Source organism: Marmota marmota, unplaced genomic scaffold, assembly GCF_001458135.2.
Source record: "Marmota marmota marmota unplaced genomic scaffold, marMar, whole genome shotgun sequence".
NCBI lineage: Eukaryota > Metazoa > Chordata > Mammalia > Rodentia > Sciuridae > Marmota > Marmota marmota.
The window spans coordinates 8,254,651-8,281,229 of record NW_025999983.1 but is presented as its reverse complement, the minus strand read 5'-3'; the positions used below and the strand labels follow the sequence as shown (position 1 = coordinate 8,281,229).

The following is a 26,579-nucleotide window of genomic DNA, read 5'->3' as shown; positions in this document are numbered from 1 at the left end:
ATTACAATATATGTATTTATTATATTATTCATTTTATTATTTAGCTTCTGTCAGCTTAAGGTTAGTTTAAACAATGGAAAGGAATAGAATTCATGAGAAGAATGTTAGTGAATGTAGGCAAACCCAATTGCAATTTGAAGATTTTTATACATCCAACTCATTTGCAAAGTTGCTTGCGGTTACCAAAAGTCTTCTAGACACAGGAAACTTAGGCATATTGCCTTATAATTTATCATAAATTCTTCATGTGCCTGAAGAAATTCTTCATAAATTTTAAGAAAATTCAAAATTTCCATTTAATATTCTTTTTTCCAAATAATATAAAACCAGTTTCTCGGAGTTTTCTCACACGGCAATACCTTAATCTTCCAATTATTTTTGTTTAATCAGTTTCAATGTGGGGTCTACAGATTTCTACATATTTAATAAATTGAATTAATTTATGGAAGTACAGAACATAGATTTAGATGTTTAGCAAATATCTGAAAAATGTTTAGTCGACTGGATAATTATAAAGAATAATTAGAATCATAGAGGATATCAGTCTCAAATCCATTTTAAGGTTTCCAAAAATTGGTTGTAGATTTTTTAAAATAAGTAATAATAATAATTAGTGACAACCCTTATTTAATCTTCTTGCCAAAATTAATATTTTGTAGCTGGGCACTGTGGCACACATCTATAATCCCAGTGACTCCAGAGACTGAGGCAGGAGGATTGCAAGTGTAAAGCCAGCCTCAGCAACTTAACAAGGCCTAAGCGACTCAGCGAGACCTTGTCTCTAAATAAAAAATATTTTTTTAAAAAAAGGATGGGGATGTGGCTCAGTGGTTAACTGCCCCTGGGTTCAATTCCTAGTACCAAAAATAAAAAAAAAATAATTAGTATCTTATAAATTTTAGAATAATCATAAAACTTTTTCTTTCCTTCTTCTTCCTGCCTTTCATATTAAGGATTGAACCTGGGGTGTTTTTACCACTAAGCTACATTCTTAGTTCTTTTTATTTTTATTTTGAGACAAGGTCTTGCTAAGTTGCTGAGCAAGGTTGGTCTTGAATTTGTGATCCTCCTGCCTTAGCCTCCTGAGTTTCTGGGATCACAGTCATGCATCACCACGCTCAGCATAAACACTGTTTAACAAGATGGAACTATCCCAGTAATAGATAACAGGTGTCATTCCAATTTTTAAAATGCCATTAATGCAATAATTTATTTAAAATCATTCTTTGTACCTCACAAGGACAGCAGGTTGGTTAGAAGAAAGTACATTGGATTACAGATAAGAAGATTTGTATTACAGTGTTAGTCCTGTTAACTTTCTAGGCTAGTCACCTACTGCAAATCACTTAAAATTCCTGAGCTTTGAGTTCTCCATGTATATCATTTATTTTGTTTGGCTCCACTGCTGGGCTGTAAAAAACGTGCATGTAGCATTCAGGTCTGGTGCCCACTTCACCTGCATCCTCCTGCCAGTTCCCGACATGGCAGGCCCTCCACTGATGTCTACTGGCCGACTGCACTAACATTAGAAAGTGAAAATGTGAGCACTATCATACATGCCCTGGAAGACCGTGGAGGTCTTAAATGATAGAGTGATATTTGGGGAAATGGGTACACTCTCCACATTTATATCCTTGGTACCTAATTTAAGAAATTTTAAGAAGTAAATGTGTTAATAATTGAAAGTTACTTGATAATTTTAATAATCATAAATTATTTCAAATCACTACAGATAATATAGCAATAAATATTCTAAAAAGTAGGCCACTTAAAGGATCAGAAGAATACCTTTATTGCTTTATATCAACAAGATTTTGGAAATAAAATAATATGTGATTTTTCAATACCACAGGCAAATTCTCTAAACAAATTCAGATAAAAAAGCCAAATATGAATTCCCTATAACAGCCATAATATGTAACATCATACCCTGTTTTTAAAAGATAAGCAATTTACATGTATTAATGTGTGTGTGTGTGTGTGTGTGTGTGTATATATATATATATAGAGAGAGAGAGAGAGAGAGAGAGAGAAAAATCAACCTATAAATTTGTATATAACAGATGTATATAAATACTTGGAAAAGGCCTTAATGATACTCACCTAACTAATAACAGTGGTTTTATTCTGGAGAGGGGAATGAACTGCATAAGGGTAAACAAGGACTTTTGCTTTATTGGTGCTGCCTGAATTTTCTCATAGTAGGAATGAGAAAAAAAAAAAAAAAAAAACAGATGAGAACATATCACCCATCCAGAGAATCCCCTAATATATAAAGGGTAATGATCTGCTTAATTTAATACAAATAGGGAGAGAGTTTTTGTTCTTGCAGGGAGGAAGTACTTTTGTCTTCAGTATCACTACATTTAGTTATTCTTTCATAGAATGGGTGAAATAGTTTCCCTATAGAGAAGGAAAAACTCAATGGTGAAAGCACTGATATGTAGTTAGAATCTATGATCTAGATATCTAATATTACACATTAGATAGCATACTACCCCCCACCCCCCGCAAGTTAGAAGGATTAAGGAAAAATAGATTCTTTCAATACATATAGTGGTAACGGGAAACTAGTAATCAAGGATTACAATATAGCCTTTGAATATTCTATTAAATAAATGAGTTAAAGTGTTATCTTTACTTGTTTTATTATTTTATCACAATTCACTTGCTCAGTTCATTAGACAAAAAGAGACTAAATACAACGTAATTTCTAGTTCCCGAGGGGCCTGTGCATCATTACCTGATTGTTATTGTTGACTTGCTTCATGGCTCCCAAGCTCCCCCTGCTGCTGATGGGTCTTCCTTCCCTAAGGTTTTCCTCATTTCTGTGTCTTCCTCCGGCTCCAAGAGCACTCCTTCTTCCATAAACCTCCTTTCCTGGGAATAGGACCTTCTTCCATACTGTGTTCCTTGTAGGTAGTCTGTGCCCAGCAATGGCTCCTGGGTCTGTGGTATGTTTGGATCATAACTCCCAAGGGTTTCTCCCATTACTCTAGGATCATAAAATCCCTCTGATCTTAGAGAAGGATATCTGTTGTCTTTCTGCTCATAAGTATTCAGTCTCCTTTCAACCACTTCCCGGATCAACACTGCAAAGTTCAGAAGTCATTATGATTTTTATATTTTTGATGAGTATAAAACATTCACCAGGCCCCCTCCTTCCTATATCATAACCTTTAAAGTCTTAACTTCCTCACCATTTTATATACTGAATATGAGTTATATTCTTTGCTTGTTTTAACAGAACACCACTTATAAAACAGTGACAACAGGAGATATTAATACTAATAAAATTACACACAAAAAATTAAGGGCAAAAATTGGGCCTTTGTTAATATAATGAATAGATTTAAAGTTTAAGTAATATAAAATTAGAATATTTCTTTCATTTGTTTGTCCACTGAAAATTTTAGAGATGACTCATAAAAATAATAAAAGAACTTACTGTCAAGCACTGTTCTTCCCACCATGCTATATTCCATGGTTTTTTCAACTTCATTCATTAGCCATGGGAGAAATCCTATTTCAATATCTGTAAAAAGGAAATTGCATGAAGTCATTTTAAAAATTTTAAAAATTTGTTCTCATTAGTTATACATGACAGTAAAATGCACTTTGATACATCATACATAGATGGAGTATGATTTCTCATTCTTCTGGTTGTACATGATGCAGAATCCTACCAATCCTATAGTTATATATGTACATAGGGTAATAATGTCTGACTCATTTTACTATCCATCCTACCCCATAACCCCTCCCCCTCTCTTTGCTCCCCTCTACCTAAAGTAACTCTGTTCTTCCTCAGCCTTATGGATCATTATAAATAGGAAGAAAGTGCTTTCCCCCTAATGTAACAGATTTATCACCATTGTTTTCTCAATAGAAAATATTAAATAGACTTATACAGCATAACTTTTGCAAAGGCTATGTTTTGGTCAGTTTCCTTTCTATCAAAGTGGAAGTTATATTTTAAAAACTATGAGGCCTTTCTTGGAGTCACATAATTTAAACTTTGCTTAATAGGTGCAATGTCAGACAGATCAAGGAGGCACAGGAAAATGTGGTTTTGGCAGAATCCAGTGAAATGTGATGCACATCTGGGATTGAGCATTGCCAGTAAAACAAATGCCCCCAGTTGAGACTCCTGGCATAATGGAAGCTGATTGAACTCAGAGGATGCAGGTCAGAGGGCAGCCATCTAGAAATGGGTAAGAAATTAGGTGTTTGCATTAATAATATGTTTGTTCTGACTGAAATTGAAATATACTGTGTAAGCATTTCAAAAATATGGTCCATTATAATATGCATGTTAAACCTTGAAAACAGCTTTTTTGGGAGGCAGGCATTTAATTGGTATTTTTCAATAGTATGACAGTGGAGAGTTTGTTAGACTATTATATTTGCTATTATAAATAATTGAAATCTCAGGCATGAATTTCATTTGCAAATTTTACCCGATGTTTACGGCAACCCATGATAGGGAAAAAAAGCTACTGTTTTTTGTGACTAATAGTAGGAGGCCTGACATGAGCCCAAAAGGCAGGACGGCAGCACAGAGAGAACCTTGGGTCGGAGTTGGAGTTCCAGGCCAGTGTGAGAGCCATAGTAAGCTCCCAGGAACAAGGCTTTATCTTTCCTGAGCTTCCGTCTGTACTTCTGAGAAATGGCCATTATATCTGCCGTATCTCTCCGAGGCAGGACTGTATAGGACAGTAGGCTCTGAGGACAGGCTAACAGATGGCCCACACACTATAGGCTCTGAAAGCCAGAGACTGGAGTTCCTGTTACTTTTTTATTTTGTCTCCAATACCTAACACAGTGCAATGCAAGCACCTAATTAAATGAAAGGGTGTCTTCTGTAGCGGCCCCCAAAGGGTTTCTGATTGGAATAGGGAATCAGCTGGGAAAAAGTTAATAATAAAAACTATTTGCACATATGTAGTGCTTTATAGTTTACACAAAGTTTCATATACTTTATGATATAATTCCTGAAAGGTCCTCATTTCAAGTCATGGAGGTAGTTAATGATGAACCTGAGATTTAAATTTTTGACATCAAGTCCACATTTCTACTATACAATGTTGCTTCTTAATAAAGAAGTCCTAGGGCTGGGGTTGTGGCTCAGAAGTAGAGCGCTCGCCTAGCATGCGTGAGGCACTGGGTTCCATCTTCAGCACCACATAAAAATAAAATAAAGATATTGTGTCCACCTATAACTAAGAAATAAATATATAAAAAAAGAAGTGCTAACACTCTACAATAAAGATCTTTATAGTACACCTTTTTTAAGATGGCTTATTTTAATTTTTGATACATAATTTTACTTAATTGCATGGTACTATAATACACCTCTTATCAGTAATAGTGCTCACTTAAAACAACTATAATTAACATTTTTGTTTCAGAAATAGATCCTAATTCAAAATAAAAAATGGGCATGAAATAAATTTGAACCATTAAGAGGATGCTTATTAAAACAGAGTTAATCTAACAAAAATCTTCACAAACCTCTTTCGATAGGATCATAAAAGTAGCCGCTATCCCTGAGGCTGCCAAAAACAGATGGGAGAAGGTCGGCCAGATAACGCTGTGCAAATGCACGGGCAGAAATCTTTTGTGCTGTCTCGTTATGTTTGTTTATTATTTCCCACTGCTGCTGCTTACGACGTTCCTGTCAAGAGAAAAACATCATCAAAGATGGTTATTTAGGCATTCTGTCTTCCCGAGACATTGAATTTAGTGAAATCAATAAGTGAAAGAATTTGGACTTACCAAAAAGTGGACAGCAGGGTATCTATTAAAGATCTTTCATCAAGATTTTAATGAGTTTCAACTAGTGGGTACTGAGTTCAGAAAGATATGAAAGACGGAGTAAAACTCATTTCCTGATTATGATTATTTTATTCAAGTAAAATAATTTCATGATGGTTCTGGTTTGGCTATGAGATGCCCCCCAGATTTCCTGTGTTAACGCAGAAATATTTGGAGGTAAAATGATCACATTATAAGATCTGTGGCCTAATCAATCCATCCTAATTTGGAAGGGCTCCTGTGCTGGGTGGAACTCTGGCCCAGTGAGACTTACTCTGAGGAGTGGGTCCCTGGGGACATTCCCTCCCCAACCCCTTGATCTCTCTCCTGCTTCTGGCCACCAGGAGCTGAGCAGCTTCCCCCCCCCCCCAACCTTTCAGCCATGTTCCACCACCTCAGCGCCATGAGGTCTACTGACTACAGATTACGCCTCTGAAACCCCGAGCCCAAAATAAACTTTTCCTGCTCTAAGTTGTTCTTGCCAAATATTTAGGTCATAGCATGAAAGCTAACAAAACAATAAACTTGCTTGACTGTACAGATGCTACCAAAATGATATTAATTTTTTATAGTACTGGGGATTGAACCCAATGGGACTCTACAACTGAGCTATATCCCCAGCCCTTTTTATTTTTTACTTTGAGACAGTGTCTCATTAAGTTGACTAGGCTGGCCTAAAACTTGTAATCCTCAGTCTCAGCCCTCCCCAGTTGCTTGGATTACATAGTACCTGGCTATATTTCTTTTTCTTTCTTCTTTTGATACCAGGGATTGAACCCAGGGGCACTTAACCACTGAACCACATCCTCAGCCCTTTTTATTTTTTATTTTGAGGCGGGGTCTCATTAAGTTGTTTAGGGCCTCACTAAGTTTCTGAGGCTGGCTTTGAACTTGTGATCCTCCTGCCTCAGCCTCCTGAGCTGCTGGGATTACAGGTGTGTGCCACCATGCCTCACACCTGGCTATATTTTTAATTAGTATTATAGAATAACACTGACAGGAAAATTATAATTGCTTATAATTTTAAATTAAATATCATAGATCAATGAATAAACTCATGTGTAAAAATTCAATCCACAAAGCTAAAATGTTCTGAACTTGAAAGCCTCTTTTTTTTGTTGTTACTTCCTTTAGATCATATACCATCTGTAAAACCAGCGAACACACTTCTCTACTCCCAGGTGGGAGTGGGAGCAATAATATGTTTTCTAATTAAGTTTATTTCCAAAGTTTCAGCAATTATAGATCTAGATGATTTATGTTCTTGATTTTTCCATAATATACTTCCTAATAATAAATAAAAATTTTTGAGAAAGATTTCACTAATTAATTCCATAAAGGTTTTTTCTGTCAGTGTTATTTTATTTATAAGAAAAGTTTTGCATTTGCACGATCCTTACCATAAACTGTGTGCTCTGTTAGCAATTATGCATTTTGGAGGAAAACTTGAGGTCCAGCTGATTAACTACTGAGAAGAATTTCCCAACAAACTGTTCTTCATCGTAAACTGGGCCCTTTGGGAAGTTATTTTAACTGGTTTAGGTACTCGGGCACTGCTTTTTAATTTGTTCATTAATATACAATAGAAGGTGTTCATAAGTATAAAATTATTGTCAGAATCGGACAGACACGTAAAGATTACTAAATCTAGACTTACCTAATAGCAGGCTTTTGGTACATTTTAAAAAACTGGGTTGTAGAATTTCTTTTATTAAAGTTATAATTTGCAAAATATTCAGTAAGGATCCAAGTAATTCTGGAATATCCCTGGGGATACAGAGAAGGACTGACCACTGAGAAAAAGACCCAGAATTCATCGACTTACGGCAAATCAATATCTTTCTGACTCCTGATATTTAAGAGTACCTTCCAGTTCAGACACATTTAATTTATGAACTTTCAATTAATTTGGGAACTTCTAGAATCTCAATTTAGATACATTTATGTAAACTGAAATTTTAAAATGTCAGTTCAAGAAATATTTATGATCTAAAGGAAAGACCTGAGCAACAAATACTATAGATTTTTTAAAAATATATTTAAATGTCTTTAGCTTTGTAACATGCCACATGTAATTTTGAACATAATACATTAAAGAGTCAAAAGATTAAGAGTGGCTGGGGGCATAGCACAGTGGTAGAGGATGCACCTAACATGTGCAAGGCCCTTGGGCCCTTGCTTTAGTACACACACACACACACACACACACACACACAACTGGCTAACAAAGAAAAATAGAATTCCATACTTTTTCTTCTCGGTGTCGTCTCTCTTGCTCTTCCAGTCGCTGAACTTCGGCCAGTTCCACATTCCGTATTTCTTCATATGCATGCTGACTGGCCTGCAGGTTGGCCAACTCTTCTTCTTCCATCACTTCCAGAAGGGCCTGCTCAATTGTCTTCCCCACCAAAACTTCTAACATTGGTTTAACTTCAAGGTCAAAGTCAAAAAGCTTAAACATACACACACACACACACAAAAAAAAAGTAAACAAAATTGTAGTTACTAACTAAATGCATCATGAAAATATAAAAAAATATTAACAACAGGGTATTATTGTCATGCTGTCCGTGTGCCAGAGTGCTGGTACTTGTGATTTCTAATTCTCAGAATAACCCTTAAGGTACACAGCATTGTGCTAATAGGCAAAAATCTAGTAAGTCAAATTATGAAAAAAGTATACATTCATCAATGTAAACCCTGATACTCAGTAACTTTAAGATCAAAGCCAAAAGGAAATATTCTATCCTGGAGCCAAAGGGAATATTCTATCCTGTCCTTATTCTTTGCCTTTCCTGCTCATTTTTTCCTGGCTGTTTTTCATTAAAACTGATGAACAAAGGAACAAGAATATGAATATTTTAAGTAATTAATGTTTAGGGTTTGGAGGCAAAAACACCCTCCTCTGTAGCTTCTGAAGACTTATTTATTTCCCACTGTCAGTGACAGTTCTTTCAAGTTCCTTCAAGTCTTAAATCTCATTTATGCATATAATCATTGCCTTCTTTTCTTCAGTATCATAAACTGGTCTACTTATGCATTCCACATTGATGTGAAAATGTAATTAAGACTCTTCTAAACAGGGAGAGTATCTTCTTAAAATGTATATAATCCACAAGTTAAGAGTAGAATCTCTTCTATCGGGAATATTCGTCTTCCTTATTTGGTGCAAATCTGTCTTAAGTACATACATTAAGCACATATATAAAAAAATGAAACCAAATTATAAGTATTCTAAAATATTTCTGATGATTTTATTTCTGATAAGAGGATAAGTCAGAATATATTATTTAAAAATATTTCTGGGTACTTATAGGACAAACTATTTTAGACACATCTGGGAGAGCAATCCAAAAAGCAGAATCCTTCTTAATGTGAAAGTGGTTCTGGTCTATGTTATGCCTTACCTAAACCTAAATTTATATCATTTATAAGATGTTAGAGGGAAGCTGAAAGAATATACTGTACCTCTCCTTCTAGTATTTGGGTGGCCACATCCCTGCCAGTCTTGGCAGGAATGAAGAGTGGTGTCGGTGGTTTGTCCAAAAACGCATCTGTTTGGCATTCCATATCAACTTCTATTACACGATCAGCAATTTCTTCAAGGTACAATTCTAAGAAGAATATCATATACACTAAATTTGAAATTCTGGTATATTTCAAGCATACATATATATTTGAAACTTTATCTCCTTCAAAACAGAATTAAATGGTTTAGAAAATAAGTCCTGGAATGAAAGTGCCAATGTGGGCTTTGATTTACACACTGGATTAAGAGTTTTATGTATCTGGAAGATCATAGAGTCAGTAAGGCTGGACTATTTACAAGTACTAGGTAATGGAATTGAAGAATATGAGACCACAGGTGTGTATAAGATGCAAAGTGTAATAGGGGATGGTGTGTTGATAAAGTGTAGGTGCAACTGAGTTCCTACACAGTCGATGTATAAAGATTTGAAAATTCCAAGATATTATAAATCATGAATCAAATCACCATGTTATTTAATGTTCTCTATCCTACAGATTACAAACACATGTATGAAAACAAATTTTAAGTTAGAAATAACTTATATGAAACAGGGACAATGTGGTACCATGTGAAGCACATGAGCACTAGCCAGAACACAGGACCTAGCCAAGATATATCTTCTGGATCCTCAGTTTCTTCATATGTAAAAGGAATCATAATTACTGTCATATGGAATCTCTGCAATAATAGAGGAGATCCACAGGTATGGGACTTGTGTAGTCCCTGAGGAAAAGGGGCTATTATATCACTTAATATTTTGGTGGTACAAACCAACACCTTATCTCTGCTACCATAGAATATATTGACTGATCACTGGTTCAAATCTAGGCCAGATTTGGCTTGGAGGTAGGGGGAAAAGTGTGAATGGATCTCTTCCTTTAATCTTTACTACAAAAACAATCTGAATGAATCTGCTCCCCATTTTGGCAGGGTACAAGATGAATCTTTAAGAAGTCACATTAGCCCAAGGAAGATGCCAGGTACTGTCAGATCACCAAGATACTGTTGACAGCCAAATCCTCTGGGTCCAGGTAACAGTGAGACAAGTAGAAAATCCTGGCACCTGCCTCAGAAGACCTGTGTGGCTCTGGAGGCAATGAAAAGTGAAGGGAGAAAAGAAGGAGACAGCAAAAGAGGCTGGTATGGAAGGCAGAGGATCAGATATGAGTGGGCTTCGTCTTCTCAAAAGATAGATAAAAGGCCAAGCAGGACTACATTGCTGTCCTATAGTATTAATTCCTCATGAAAAGAACTGTGATTCATGTTGGGCTAAGAGAAATAATCACAGGTTAAAATAAAATATGTGAAAAGGGCTAAGAGAGAATTAGTTTGATCATAAAACTTTAAAAAAAATTTTTTAGTTATAGATGGACACCATATCTTTAATTTATTTATTTATTTTTATGTTGTGCTGAGGATCGAATCCAGTGCCTCACACATGCAAGGCAAGCACTCCACCACTGAGCCACAACCCATCCCCTTTTTGTCTTAAAAAAATCCCAACCCACACTTCCACCCATGTCCAATATGATAATAGTACAGATATGTCTTTGCTTAACGAATGGGCTTCCTTACATCTGATTGGGAAGGACTGGTGAGCACAGAAGATACATACGTGATATAAAGACCAAGTAAAAATGAACTGACACAGACCGCTAAGTGAACAAAGGAGCCCTGGTGTCAATGGCATGGTCACATACCTGTCTGCACATTCACGTGCTTCCTGCCTTCCACAGGTTCTGGTGTCCGTGGTCTGAGCTGCTCTTGGGCTCGTTTCCTGGCAAGAGCCCTCCTTTTAGCTGCCTGTGCTCTCTGAAGCTCTAGAGGATCAGTCTGCCCAGACTGGGAGAGAAAGAAAAGGCTTCTAAAAGTTAGAAAATACCTCTCAAGGCATTCCAAAAGTGATTCCTAGGCTGAGGCAGGATGCTTCTAAGTTCAAGGGCAGCTTGAGCAATTTAGCAAGACCCTATTTTGCAAAGAAAAAAAAAAAGGTGAGGGTGGTGTGGGGTGGTGTGGGGAGCTGGAGATGTATGTAGTTCAGTGGTGGAGCACTTCTGAATCAATACCCAGTACCAAGTCAAACCAAACCAAACCAAAAAATGAAAGTGATTTCTGCATAGTATAAAAAGCATGCATCCCATAATAGTGCTTCTTGATTATCAGTGACTTGATAATGAAGATTTTTATTGTTACTTTGTTGAGTAATACACCTTTCAAAAAAGGTATCTGACAAAGCACAAAAGGACCTTCCAAGTCTGCCTGCTAACTAGAACAAATGGGTGCAGAATCCTGTGGAATAACACACCTTTCCTTGGGTGCTCCATAAAACTGATTTAACTATTCTTGTTACAATAAATTTTAATGTATGGTTAAGAAACTGAAAAGCACTATGATTTTTTAAAATCTAAATTTCGTTTGAACAGAATTTCCTTAAAAATTTCATTAGCTCACAAAGAAAACATTCTAAGTCCAAATGAAGTCTCTCCAGGTGAACAAGTGGATTAATTGCTCCCAGCAGTTCGGCACCTCCAGTGGTAACATGGCTCTCTTTTTTCTTTATTTTTCCTGTATTGTCTTTATTTGTTTTAGGTAACAGGGTGATAATTTTAGGTACTAGTAATGAGCAGTGAATTGTGAACCAAGAACCTAGCAGGATCACAGGGTTTACTTGAATTGCCTTTAATAAACAATTAAGTAACTTATAGAACAACAATGGGTACACTAATACTGAGAATAAACAGGTAGAAACAAAAGGAGCCAGTTAAGAAATTATCAAGAAAGATCATTGAGACTAACTCCAACAGGTTCAACTGAAGTCACTGTAAAGTTAGGATTTATGCCATAGGTTTCTTGTGTATTTCAAAGGGAAATTTCATTAAAGCTCAGGGGCGCTAAGTCTACCCAGTCATTGAACCCAGCATCAGCACTGACATAGGATTGACTTGTAGATGAAGACTCCCCCTGAATGGGATGGTAACCATGACCATTCCCATGAGGACCAATGTCAAAAACTCCCAGGTGGGAGGAGTCAAAAATGTGATTGGTATAGACTGCAGGCGGTGGAACCCCGTTCTCCTGGCAAACACCAAACAGCAATAAATTTGGAAGTAGCCTGTTTCCTTCCTTGTTCTCTGCCTGGAGACAACCCATTCTCTCCCACAGTCATTCTCTGTTTGAGCCAGACTTTACTTTCACTCATAATAGAATTCTCTTGCTTTGCTTTTCATGTCTGACTTTAAACTTTCTTTTGTTGGGACGCAAGGCCAAAGGTTTGGAACTTCATCTCTCTACTCTCCTGTGACAATAACGCTGGCCTCATAGAACAAGTTGAGAAATGCTCCTTTCTCTCTTATTTCCTGGAAGAGATTGTTTAGAATTGTTGCTAATTCTTCTTTCAATGCTTGGAAGAATTCTCTAGTGAGACTATCTGGACCTGAAGATTTCTTTTTTCTTTTTAGATATGAAATTGTTTTTAAATATGAAATTGTTTCTTTAGGAGTTATGAGAATTCAGAAGTTCTATTTCACGTTAGTGAATTTTGTAGTTTGAGGAACTGGCCCTTTTCATCTATGTTGCTGAATTTACATGTGTATATTTGTTTGTATTTGTAATACTGTGGTTCATTTAAAATAATATATTTGGTCTTTTATCTTCATTTCTTGGCATATAACTCCTAAACCTTTGGAATTTCTGGAGTGATAAGAATATCTTTTGTATGCTAATGAAATGGGTGGTGAATAAAGGTCCCTAAATAGCTTCAGGATGGCGTTGGTCACCAGAAAGACCAATGTGGCATTAGAGTGTTGGAACTTTCTGCTTTACCCTTCAATCCCAGGGAAGAAGAGAGAGGCTGAAGGTTAAATAGATCACCAATGCCCCATGATGTAATCAGTCATACCTACATAATGAAGCATCCATAAAACCCCAAGGGAGCAGGGTTCAGATGGGCTTCCTGATAGCTGAACAAGTGAGGTTCCAGGACAGTGGCACACAGGAGAGGGTATGGAAGCTCTGTACCCCTTCTCATGCACCTTGCCCTGTGAATCTCTTCCAGTCAGGCTGCTCAACTGTATCCTTTGCAATACCCTTTATAATAAACCAGTAAGTGTAACAGAGTGATTCTCTGAGTTTCTGATTCTCTGAGTTTTGAGTGGCAATAACAAATTAATCAAACTCAAGGAGAGGGTCAGGGGAATCTTAATTCATAGCAATTGGTCAGAAGTACAGGCCACAACCTGTGCTTGAGATTGGCATTTGAAGGGGAGGCCGCCCTGTGGGACTGAGCCTTAACCTGTTGAATCTGATGCAATCCTCAGAGGGATAGTTTTGGAATTTGGTGGAAGTAGAGGACACTCTGCAAAATGTGGAGAATTACTTGGTTGATGTGTGTAGAAATCCACACCCATCCACCCCAGACATATCTGTGTAACAATAGCTCACTGGGGAAGCTGTTCTTAGAATTATTGGCCTACCTAATCCTTAAGGTCCCATCCCTTTCTCTGGTATTCTAAATTCTAAAGAAAGGCCTTTGTAACGCACTGCCCCCTTCTTCAGTTCCATGGTACACAGTATTTGTTGTATTATCCACTATGGGTAAAGCATATGGATTAACTTGCAGAAAAGTAATATGTCTGTCTGAAAAGAAAATGCAGGTGCTGATCCCAGGAGGTCAAGGTCCATTGTTGCTAAATTCTGGGAAGGAAGAAAAGGAGACCTGCTCCTCTAGAGAGGTATGGATTTCTTGTCCATTGTCTTGCTGTACCGCTTTTTCTCCTATAAAAGGTCTTTGTGCTTTGAAACCCTCTAAGATAGAGACTTGAGACAAAAAGCCCCCTCTATTTTCTTCAGGGCCAGCTTTCAATAAAAAGAATTCTTTCCACCAACTTCTGCTCCCAAATCTTTGGTCACTCAGAGCAGTGGGCAGTATGGATATTCAATTCCAGTAACATTTGGGGCCACAGAAGTAAAGCACTGTGTTGAGCGTGAGAGGAGATAGTAGACAAAAGCACTTTTGAATACCATTATCATCCTTTCAATCTTTTAACGGCTACAGTACCTGTAGTTACATCCTCTGATATTCATTATTAATATTTGCAATTTATGTTTTCTCTCCTGTCAGTCTTTAGAGGTTCATCAATGTTATTGATCTTTTCAGAGAACCAACTTTGGTTTCACAGATTTTTCACTGTTGTTTATGATTTTGGCTTTTATCTTTTATTTTCCTCCTTCTCCTACTCTGGGTTTATTTTGTTCTTTTTATCCAGTTTATTGAGGTAGGAACTTAATTATTGATTCAAAGCCTTTCTTCTTTCCCTCTTGGCACTGTTTTGCCTCCATCCCATAAATTTTGAGGCAAGCACTCTACCAGCTGAGCTATATCCCCAGCCCAATCCCATAAATTTTGATGTGCTATATTTTTTTCAGTTATAAATGTTTTTTTAAATTTTCCTTTGACATTCTTCTTTAACCTATGGATTATTCAGAAATCTGTTTTACTTTCTGGTTGTTTTCCTGTTTTTAAGCATCTTCCTTTTATCTTCTGTTTCTGATTTCTAGTTTTTCTGTTATGGTCAGAGAAGCATACTCTGTGTGATTTTAGTTCTCTCACAGGTGTTCATGGGGCATATGGTAGATATGTCATGCAGCTATTGCCGGGTGCTTGAGAGCCATTCATATTCTGCTGTTCACATTTACAGAACATCTTCCTGACTGCTATGACCTGTTGATTGGTTGATGATATTGGCCAATCTCCAATAATCTTGCTGTTTTTTTTCTAAGAGAAACTAAAATTGTGGATATCTGTATTTCTCTTTTCAGTTCTATTAGTTTTTACTGAATGTATTTCAAACATACATCTTGTTTTGAGACATCCAAATTTAGGACTGCTACATCATCTTGGTTTAATTGTGTTCCTTTTATCATTCTATAATGTCTTTGTCTTTCATAGTCTTGTTTGCTCTGAAGTATGCTTTCTCTGATGCTAATATAGCCACAACTATCACCAGAGGAGGTCTGAAGAGTTCCTGGAGAGGGGGACCACAATTCAGGATGAGTAGGGTTCTTGACAAAATCACAGAAATGAATTTAAGAACACATCAGTTAGAGACACACAGATTTATTATGAAAGCAGAGACAGTTTCAAGAGAGAACGCAAACCATCTAGAGGTTCTTAGTCTCTTATTTTAAAGGAGACTTGGTTCTAGGAACTTGGGAGGTTATGTTGGGATGACATCAGTCTGGTATCACAAGATGATTCATGGCGGTCCGGCAATTCTGAGGATGTTAGGCTGATGTGGTCTCTATTATCTGGTTAGTAGATAACATTAGAAAGTGTCATATATCATAGATATCATAAATGTCTCCTTTTGCCCAATCTGTTTTAAAATACATGTATTAGTGGACTAATTTACAGCACACAGGGCAATTTTCATAAACAGGTGAATTTCCAGTAACTTTAAGATTGTGAGTGAAGATTTTGGGGAAATTTGGGCAAGGGAGCAACAAGCAACAGAACTGGCTTAGGAATGATGGTCCAAAACCTGAAGGACTTCAGCACAAAGCTTCTAGAGTTAAGTTTTACTTTCTTGTCTTTCCTTTTGTCTTTTGTACCTATTTTTAATTTCTTTTCTATGATTCTTCAAACTACCTTTTCAAAATTCATGTTTTCATGATGTATCTTCCATCCTTTTGCCTTCAGTCAACTTAAAACGTCAGAATTGAAATGATAATTCTTACAGACCGATATAGGTAGGTCACTATTTTTTCCCTCTGCCAACTTTTATCTTTTAATTATTTAGACTATTTACATTTAAAGTAATTACTGATATATTAGGGCTTAGTCTGCCATCTTACTTTTTGTTTTCTGTTTGTTCTTGTTTTTCATCTCTCTTTTAATGAACATAGGCCTCACTATTCACACAGATGTGGGAGACCAACCTCGCATGTGACTGAGTCACTTCCTGGCTGAGTGATTGAGGGTTGGGTAGCAGAAATGCCACTAGACTGCCCCACCTTTCTTGGGTTCTTGGGACAGTGTCTTCGTGCATGGGCGTGTCATCCTACAGCCCCATGGGTGGAGCTAAGCTCACCTGCTGTTCCTTTGTAATATTACCCCTTGCCCTGTTTGGGATAGAATGTTTCATGGAAATGCTTTTTGTGTGATCCCTTATCTTACTGTGCCCTTGGGTGTGGTCTACCTAGATGTCAGTCAACCTGTTGACAGCAGACATCTTGAAGCTAGCTAGACTCAGCCCCCTGAAACCTGACCCTTTGCCTCATTTGAATAGCTTCTCCTCAATAAAAGGGGTCAGCATGTTCTCTCTCTTTCTGCAGACCCTTAAGGTCAGAGGAGCAACCCCAAAGGAAAAGGTATTTCTGTCCTTGTGTGGTTATTTTGCGCAGCCCAATCAGCCCAGTTCCCCTGGAGTGACCCCTGAGTGTTTTAGCCACGAGCAACCAAGCAATTGGCGTCCCTGGGCGGACAAAAGGTCTGAATGCTTAAGCTCCCAGGACAAAAGCCGCACACAGAAATTGTATGCAACTTTATTTTATTTGCAGGGCTGGGGATCACAACTAGGACTTTGCACATGTGAGACAAGCACTCTACCACTGAGCTACAACCTCACCCTCATTTCTGTATATTCCTTTTCCTGCCTTCCTGTGGGCATGGTGAGTACATAATTTTATTTTGCCTTGGCATCCAAATTTTTTTGTGTGTGTGTGTTTGCCAAAATCCAGGAATTAATTGGTGCCCCGTTTTAATTATTATTTTCTTATACCTGAAGCAGTGCTCAATCACCCTGAGATAGATGAACTCCCAGGGAGAGAGAAGAGACCTTTAGAGGAGGGAGGGAGAGCCACATTTATGAGCATGACCAGTCATGCTTGTCTCTTTAGTTAAGTAGACAAAACCTCCAGCATATTCTTGTACCAGATCAACTAGAACAAAAACAATCTATTTAAATGTCACCAGATTCAAGGACCTATACAATGTTCCCAGAATTGATTTATGGCTAGACTGCTTAACCACGAAGAGACACTGTGAACCTCAAGTATGAACTGATTGAGATAAGATTCAATTTTCACAAAAGCTTGCCTGGGAACCTGTACTTTTCTTCCTAGAAAAATCCTATATGTAGTCAGGGGACTGGACCCTGGTTGTGTCATTAGCCTTCTATCCTCTGTGAGTCAAGGAGCACCTGCACCTGCTGCTGGTGTGTGTTGGGGTCTGTTTATCTTTGCTTTGCTGTCTTTTAATAAACATTTGCTTGTGCCTTGTTTTCCATGTGTCCTGAAATTAATTTCAGTGGCACAAGTCAAGAACCTGTCCATGCCCAATTTACCTCTCACTGTCCACTTGGAGGGCCCTCCTTGGACCCCTGTCCAGTGACAAACCTTGGTACAATGTCTAACATTATACCCTACCTGAATGGTTCCATCCAGTGACTAGAGATAAACTTAGAGGCATCTCTCCTGTCTAGCTGGCAAGGGAAGGGAGACTCCCTGCTTTCCTGCTGCTTTACTTAAACAGACCATTCAAACATTTGCCCTGAATTTAAAGTGACCAGCTCTTAGTCACAGCATGACCTACTGGAATTAGTGGCTTAAACCCATCAACTAAAATGCTCTAAACTGATTAATTAAAGCTCCCCCTGGGAAAACTGTTTGGATAATGCCCTGGACCCCATAAAGGCACTGGCCTGCTAGGCATGGTGGTATAAGCCTGTTTTCCAGCTACTTGGGAGACGGAGGCAGGAGGATTGCAAGTTTGAGGTAATCCTGGGCAACGATTTAAAAAGGGGTCTGGGGATGTAGCTTAGTGGTAGTGTCCCTGGGTTCAATCTTCACTACTGAGGGAGATCAAAAAGGAAGTATAGGTATAAGGGCCCTTTCTCTTTCTCTTTCCCTCTGTGTGTACAGACATACAGTGCTGACTTTCCAGGGGTTTTAAACTTTCATTTGTGGTTGTGTCACTGAAGCTGTGCCTGCAGTCCAACCTTGATGGTGAGGCTGTCCAAAGAGACTCATGCAGGTGGATCTTGTGTGTCTGGTGGATGCTAAATTGATAGAGAAACTCAGAGTATCATTCGAACATGTAAACATTTTTATAATTCCATTTTGATTTATTTGGAAACATTTTAAATATATATCTGTGTATTTTTTAATGACTCTTCCAGGTATTACAATACATGTGTAACATGTAAGTCTATCAACATTTTACGACTTCAAGTGAAGTATAGAAACCTTACTTCCCTTTACTACCCCCATTTAAAATCCTTTTATTATCCCCACTTTAAAATATAATTACATATAATTAAAAATGTAATCATCTTAAATATTTCATCTATGTATTTTAAGCACTACATCAGTTAATGTTATAATTCTGCTTGAACCATCAAACATAATTTTAAAAATCATAAGAAAGAAATTGTTACATTTACCCCTATTTTTACCTACAATTTTGTTCCTTCTTCCCTTCGGAAGTCCCAAGCCTCCTGCTGTAACCATTTCTTTTCTGTTAGGGAAATTCCTGTAGATATTCTTTAAGGGTAGGTCGGCTTATGACAAATTTTTAGTCCTTCATCTAAGAATGTCTTGGGTAAGAATATTTTCACTGGATTAGAATTGGGGCTTGGTAGTCCTCTGCTCTCAGGATTGAAAAATACTGTGTCACTCCCTCTGGCCTCCATGTCCAGATGGAAACTGCAGTGTCATTCAACCAGTGTTCCTCTTTAGTCAACATGCCATTCCTCCCAAGAGTTTTTGTTTCAGTTTTCAGAAATTTGATGTGTCAATTTCTTTGGGTTTATCACTGAGGCTCACTTAGCTTTTTGTATCTGTAGGCATTTTGTTAAATTTGTGGAGTTTTCAAGCATTTTATCTTCCAACATTTTTTCATCCCACACTGTTCCTCCTCTCCTAGAAATTTGACAACATGAATGTTGTTTTTTTTTTTTAAATCATTCTTCAGATCCCAAAGTTTCTTTCTCTTTCTTTCTTTCTTTAAGTTATAAAATAAACCTTTTATTTCCCCTGCTATATAAACTCAATACATAATAAAATGTCAGCAGAACTTTCTCTATATAATTTTGTATTTCATTATCTAAATGCAATAGCATATAATAAATTCTGGTCTAAAAAATAATAGTAATGTGATAGCTTGCGAAATTCTGTGATGGTAGTTAATAGCACTTAGTTTGCACTTTAAATGGTCAGAATGATAAATTTTGTTACAAATATTTACCATACACACACACACACACAAGACCATCCCTATCTCAGGCAGAGGAGCTTTGGAGTGTGAAGAGCCTGGGTTTTGCTTTGAATCCCCCATCTAACTGAGTATGGGGATCATTCCTAGCTACTGGGTGGGGTGCTGAGATCAGGGAAACCCAAATTTCAGGCCAGTCTGGGCAATTTAGCAAGGCCCTGTCTCTGACTCAGTAAAAACTAAAAAGGACTGGGGATGCAGCTCAGTGGTAGAGCACCCCCCCTGGGTAACAAAAACAAAACAAAAAAACATCCAAATTCAGGGGCTTGGAACGAAGCTCACTGTGTAGCATGTTCTCAGCACGTGCGTGCGAGGTCCTGGTCTAAGCCTCAGGACTGAAAAAAAAATCTCCTTGAAAGGCTTGGTGTAGCTCAGTGGTACAGTGCTTGCCTAGCACATGTGAGGCTCTGGGTTCAATCCCCAGCACCAATGAAGACTTCAGATTCAGCCAGGTGCTGTGGCACATACCGGTAATGCCAACATTCAGGTGACTGAAGCAAGAAGATCATGTGAGCCCAGGAATTCAAGACCATCTGGTATAGCACAGTAAAACCCCATCTCAAAAACCAACCTACCAACAAAAACAACAAATTCAAGGGCTGCCTTTCTTTTTGGAGTATGTTTTCTCTTTGTTGTTAAACTGGGTAATTTCTGTTGATTTGTCTTTGAATTCACTGATTGTTTCCAATGTCATCTCCAGTGTGCTACCTGTCCTTCAGCACAGTTTGAGAGCTCTGAGTTACAATACACAAATCGTGCTTACCAGCGGCCCTGTGTGAAGTGCGTAAGTGTTGCCTCGGATCACCCTTCTGTCATACATTATGTTTCCATACCGCATAGGTTCTTCTTCTCTGTAAAACAGCAAATTCTAAATAAGTATTTTAATAGAGTGTTGATGTCTATGAAATAAATTCACTGTCAACAGTATTTAGACTAAGATAAAAACATTTTAAGAAAACAGATTTCTGTTTTACTATGGCCCATAAAAAAGGAGACAAATGGCTGCCATTTATATAGAGCTTACTATATGCCTGATTCTTTCATATGTACTATTTTATTTATTGCTCACAATAAGCTTCAAGTTGGGAACTATGATTCTATCTGACAGGAGAGGAAACAGAAAGGAATCTGCCCAAGGTCACCTTGCTAGTAAATGGCAGAGCTAGCTTCAGTTGTAAATCTGTAAGACTACTTAACAAATGTGAAAATGGCCCATCTGAAAAAGAGCCTGCTCTGAAGAACTAAAAAAAGTTTGATTTGAGGACTGAAAAGTTACATGTATAAAAGAATTTGGGGGCTGAGGATGTGGCTCAAGCGGTAGCACGCTCGCCTGGAGTGCGTGCGGCCCAGGTTCGATCCTCAGCACCATATACAATCAAAGATGTTGTGTCCGCCGAAAACTGAAAAATAAATATTAAAAAAAAAATTCTCTCTCTCTCTCTGTTAAAAAAAAAATTTGGATTTTAAAAAAAGTCCAATTTCTCATTATTCTTTTAACCTAAAGATATTTTTAAAAGGTATGGTTTAAAATTAATACAATTTTAATCTCAGGGGTCGGAATGATCACTAGTAAGAAATATGAATACACAGTGGGTATTTTCATTAGAAGTTCTTTAAATGATGTCCTATTTCTTCTCTGGCTGCTCTTTTTCAACCTTTGTTTGCAGCTCTTTCTGGTCTGGAGGATTTCATCAGGGCTCTGCTTTCTCTTGTCCTTAGATGACCTCCTCCATTGGCAGTTTCTGTTATGACCAATATACTAACTTTATTTTTAGCTCAAAACTCTTCCTTTCCAACTTGTAAATTACTTGAGTGTTACTTCAGCTCGGCGGCCACTCTTTCAGGGAAGGAGCAAAGTCCCAAAGAATTTACATAGTTGTTAACATGGTTTACCTTGGGGTAGGGGTGAGTGAGCAGGCTGCAAGGGAAGTGGGGTGAGGTATCAGATTGTCCTAATAATGCCCTCAAGCATGAGTGTGAGTCCATTTATATATAATTAAATATGTATGTGCATGTATACATAAGAAAATAGGGCAGATAAAATAGGGGGAAAAAGGAATTAGAAATTGTTGAATAATGGGAAAGGCCAATTGCATAATAATATATGCTGGTATGACTTTATTTCAGAAATGAAGCCTCTTCCATATATACATATGTGCTCATTTATGTGTGTACAAAAAGAAGAAAAAAGACTGTTAGGTTTGGTTAAAGCAGGGAAACAGGAGTAGAGGCAGGCAGGAGATGATTAACTGTTTTTATTTATCTGTATTTTTATTTTTTCATTTGCTTCAAGAAACATATATTACTTTTATAAATTAAAAACCATCAATAAAGATAATTTTAAATGGAAAACATGTGCTCTCTTTTCTCTCTCTCTCCCTCTCCTTCCAATAGCCTATAATATAACTAAAATAAAGACTGTTATGGTTTTGACGTGCCTGTGTTTCTGTAGGAACATTCAGCGGTGAAATGACTGAACTGTAAGAGTTGTAATCTAATAAGTCCATCCTAGTTTGAATGGACTGGGTGGTAACTGCAATTGTGACAGGGCTGGAGGTGGGCCACTATGGGCATGCCCTGGAAGGGTCCCTCTTTGCTGTGGCCTCTTTAGCTCTCTGCTCTTTGCTTCTTGTCCCCACCATGAGTTGAGCAGCTCTCCTCCATTGGGCCCTTCCTGCCTGACAGGCTGCCTCTCCTCAGGCCCAGAGCAATGGATTTAGCTGTTTTGGACTAAGACTTCTGAAGCCATGAACCCCAAATAAACTTTTCCTCCTCTAAGTCATTCATGTCACGTATTTTGGTCCCAGCTATGAAAAAGCTAACTAAAACAGAAATTGGTACTGAGAAGTGAGTTGTTGCTGTGACTAATTTGGCCATATGGTTCAGAAGCCTTTGGAAATGATTTGCAGGAGAAATTTTGAAAAGTTTAGAGATGCAAGTTGAAAGAGCTTTAGAATGCTGTAAGCAGAGTTTAATGGGTGATTCTAGTGTAAGCTCAGAAGACCAGAATGGTGACAGAATGCGGACTGTGCCCATGAGATTTCAGATGGAAATGATGACTCCATTGGGAACTGGACTAGATATTATACTCTGGCAAAGAACTTGACTACATTTTGCCCATGTTTTTAGACTTTGTGTGAGGCTGAATTTAAAAGTGATGGGCTAATTAATCTGGTGCAGGAAATTTCAAGGCAGCACAGCATTCAGCACAACATCTGCTGGATGTTGCCAGCAGATTTTCGTCAGATTTACTGTGAGAATAAGGAGCAGAAAGCAGGGCTGAAGTATTTTAAAAACTTGTTAGGCCAGAAAAGTATGAGTAAAGCTGGGGCCAAGAAAGCTGTGCTTAATGAAGATATTATAGTCCCTAAAGAGATGCCAAGTACTTTACACAAGATAATAGGAAAGAGCATCTCAGAAATTTGCTCACCTATACCCACAACAGGCTCCTGGGCACAGGAGAGAAAATTCTTTTAAGAGATCATGGGCGTGCCCTGCTCATATAAGGGGTCTTGGGAAACTGTTTCACCATGATGAACTGCACAGGCACTCAGAGGTCACTGCAGCCATTCTTCCTGGTGGTGTAGGTACTGTGTGAGCTGGTGACAGATTTCAGCATCATTCACATGGTATAGGTTCTGCAGGAATGCAGTTGCTGGAGTTAGGGGGTCACGGAAGCTTCCATGGGAATTTCAAAGGAAGGCCCAGGAGGCCAGGCAAAGTGTATCAGCGTTAGAGTCCTTGTGGGCCACTCCTGAGAGGGCAACACATGAAGCTGTGAAGATGAAGCTGGAATGGAAATCTTGGGAATTAAGAGTTCCAATAACATGGACCATCTGTGGAGAAAAGCTGTTGGCTGCAGAGATCCAGGCTAAAAGAAAGCCCATGTGCCCTTCAACTGGCAAGGCCAAAGGAGCAGGGGGGATACTTAACCCCTTTGGAAATAAAATATCATAGCCATGTGTCCTAGATGCTGTATGTGGAGTTATTGGACCTGTTCACCCAGCTGGGTTTTGGTCCTGTTTTGGCCTTTCTATGATCCTATTCCTCCCTTTTGGGGTAGGAATGTTTGCACTGTTACACTGTACATGGATATATGTAACTTTCTCTTGATTTTTGCAGGGGCTCACAACAAAGAGTTTGCCCTGAGTTTCAGATGAGACTTTGGAGGTGGACTCTTGGGCAATGCTAAAACTGTTAAGACTGTGGAACACTTGGAGATGAACCAAATGCATTTTGTACTGTGAGACGGATATGAGCTTTTGGGAGTAAGAGGCAGAATGTTAGGGTTTTAGGTATTAGGTGTCCCCTCAAAATTCCTCTGTTAATGCAGAAATATCCAGAGGTGAAATGACTGAATGGTGAGAGTTGTAACCTAGTAAGCCCATCTTAGTTTGAATGGACTGGGTGGTAACTATAGGCAGATGGGGTCTGGCTGGAGGACATAAGTCTCTAGGGGTATGCCCTGGAAGGATGCATCTTCCACATGGCTCCTCCCTCCGCCCTACTTCCTGACCCTGACATGAGGGGAGCAGCTTTCCTCCATGGGGCTGTTCCTCCATGATGAGCTGCTTTACTCTGGGCCTAGAGCAATGGACTCTGAATCATCTATGAACTGAGGCCTCTGAAACTGTAAGCCCCAATTAAACTTTTCCTCCTCTAAGTTCATGTCAGGTATTTACAGAGATGAAAAAGCTAACTAAAACAAAGACCAAGCCTGAATGTGGTGTATCTAGCTCCTGTTGCTCTCCTATAGGTCTGTTTCTTCCCTGGTCACATTGACTTTATAAGGTCCTCAAACAAACCGGACTCATTTCCTATGAGGGGTTCTATACATGCTATTTCTTCTTCCTGGAAACTATCCCTCCCCTTCCTCTTGTCCCCATCCTTTCCTATCTTCAGATCTTAACTTTAATGTCATATTCTCAAAAAGGCTCTTCTTGTCTCTCTATAGACATGTCCTTCTTCCCCTAGCTAGGGACCCTCTTGTATGTTCTCACTGCATGCTGTGTTTCTCTCTTGCTGTAATCATTGCACTAACACTTGTTTACTGCCCACTTGTCTTTGTCAGCATTTGGTTAGTCTCATGAAGTCCCAAGAAACAGAACTTTAAACCTATCCAATTAAGTTTCATATTTTGGTTTCAACCCAGTTATAAACCCAGATGGATAATTTGTAACCTTAACTCACTTCAAGCCTATTAAGATATCCATTTCAGCTATGTGTCATCTGGAAAACTGAACGAATTGCTTAGTTCAACATAAAATTTTGAACAAAATAGGACTAAAGATTTTATGGAATAGAGACAGAATGACATAATAGCATACTCTTTTCAAATATGGTCATTTTGTCATTCACCAGCAAATTTAGCTAACAATATTCTTCTGGACATTTTCTCAATATTTTATTCATAAGGATATCATGTCAGCCTTATCCACAAGGATATCAATGATTAAGATCTGAAAGCAACTACTTACATGAAATTAAAATTTTACTGTGCTTTCTGCATTACTTTGATACATATTACTTCAATATATAAATCAACGAATTATAAAAAATAATCCCTAATAAACCAACATTGACTCTCAGTCCTAATTTATTGGTTTGATTTACTAGTAATGATTCGTGAGAAATCAGTTAAATTCACCAGAAAGTGTTCTTGGAGTCATTTTTATATTGAATCCTTATATAACATCTATATCTCCCTTCAAATTAATGTTTTCTGTCTTAATTTTTCTCTTAAGTGATAGCAATCTTTACTGAAATCTTTGTCCTAAAAAAGATAATTATAAATTTAGACTCAGGGTATGAAATAAGTATCAAGAGTTGCATTGCTGATGCTCAATAGTGCATTCACGGTTTGTACTGAGTGCTTACTAGTGCTAGGAATAGTCCTAGATAAACAAAAGATGCAGATTCCTGCTTCCATGCAGCCTGCATTTGTGTGAAGTTCTGCTGATTCCAAAATTTGAGGCTTATGTAAACAATTTTAATAGAACTATAAGTTTAGGGTCTCTTCTATGTACGGTTGTTTGAATATTTGCAAAAATTCATCATAAATTTGCAGTTCTGCATATAAAGACAACCTAAGTTCTGCCCAAAGACTGGTGTGGGAAGGATTTTGTAAATGCTATGGTGTTTGTCACCCTTATACCTCAGTTTCCTCATTTGCATAATGAAGTTATGAAACCAACTTCACAGCACCGTGCATCCAAAAAATGTTTCACTTCACTTCCCCAGTGAAGTGTCTGGTACATGACTGACTCAACAAGCATTAGTTTGGGAAATAGGGAAATTCGTATTCGTGTTATGGATCGTGTCAGCAACTAGAGTCACTAAAGTAAACTAAGAGAGTCCACACATGTCCCTTTCGGCTTCACTGCTTCACACCACGGGAGTTACTCAGAAATTTTATTTTGGCAGAGTGCAAACGAAAGCAGCACGGACAGCTTTTGCCAGGGCGAAAGTGGTGATCAGACAGGGGCTGGTTTGGTCACTCACGGCTGCAACAGGTTGTCCCGGTAACGGCGGCGCTGGCAGGGCAGGACCCGGGGCCTGCTGGTGTAGGTGTAGGTGCCCGTGGCCCCGGAGGTGCGGTCAGTCAGCGCGGAGGTCATGTCCGGGGTCGAGCTGCCCGGCTTTCGGTGAAGCAGGTGGGCGTTAGGGAGGCGACGGAGCCAGAGAGTTGCGGGTAGTGCCAAGAGCAGGAATTCCACGAGGCGAGGAGCGGCGGCGGGCCGGGAGGTGGGCGCGACGCGAGGCTGCCGGACCAGGAGGCGGGAGCTGCACTCGACTTGCTCGGGGTAGCGCAGAGCCAGTCGGCGGCGCCGGCTCCGGTTGCTCAGCAACCGGGGGTTCCGCTTGGGGGCGGGGTCTCCAGACAGTTCCGTCCGGCGGGTTTCCCGGGAAGGTCCACCGCTAGGGGCATTTCCGGCTCTTGACTCCGCCCACGTGCGTCCCGTC

At 38.6% G+C, this 26,579-nt stretch overlaps 1 protein-coding gene across 1 annotated transcript; it reads right to left on the bottom strand.

The window, feature by feature from the left end:
• Positions 1-1,768: 1,768 nt before the first annotated feature.
• Rsph3 (radial spoke head 3) lies at positions 1,769-26,569 on the bottom strand. Its single transcript, XM_015498630.2, has 8 exons — positions 26,118-26,569; positions 20,380-20,467; positions 11,047-11,188; positions 9,286-9,431; positions 8,066-8,269; positions 5,515-5,677; positions 3,449-3,535; positions 1,769-3,092 (listed from the first exon to the last, which is right to left on the bottom strand). Exons 1-8 carry the CDS (start codon positions 26,231-26,233, stop codon positions 2,767-2,769), a joined length of 1,272 nt encoding a protein of 423 aa, XP_015354116.1. The 5' UTR covers positions 26,234-26,569; the 3' UTR covers positions 1,769-2,766.
• Positions 26,570-26,579: the final 10 nt, after the last annotated feature.

Excerpts from the sequence above, each read along its gene's own strand:
- Rsph3 (XM_015498630.2), bottom strand. The coding sequence starts at position 26,233 with ATGACCTCCGCGCTGACTGACCGCACCTCCGGGGCCACGGGCACCTAC. Across the intron at positions 9,432-11,046 it reads GCACGTGAATGTGCAGACAG|AATTGTACCTTGAAGAAATT; the intron begins GTATGTGACCAT and ends TATTCTTCTTAG. Across the intron at positions 3,536-5,514 it reads TTATGATCCTATCGAAAGAG|ATATTGAAATAGGATTTCTC; the intron begins GTTTGTGAAGAT and ends TCCTTTTTACAG.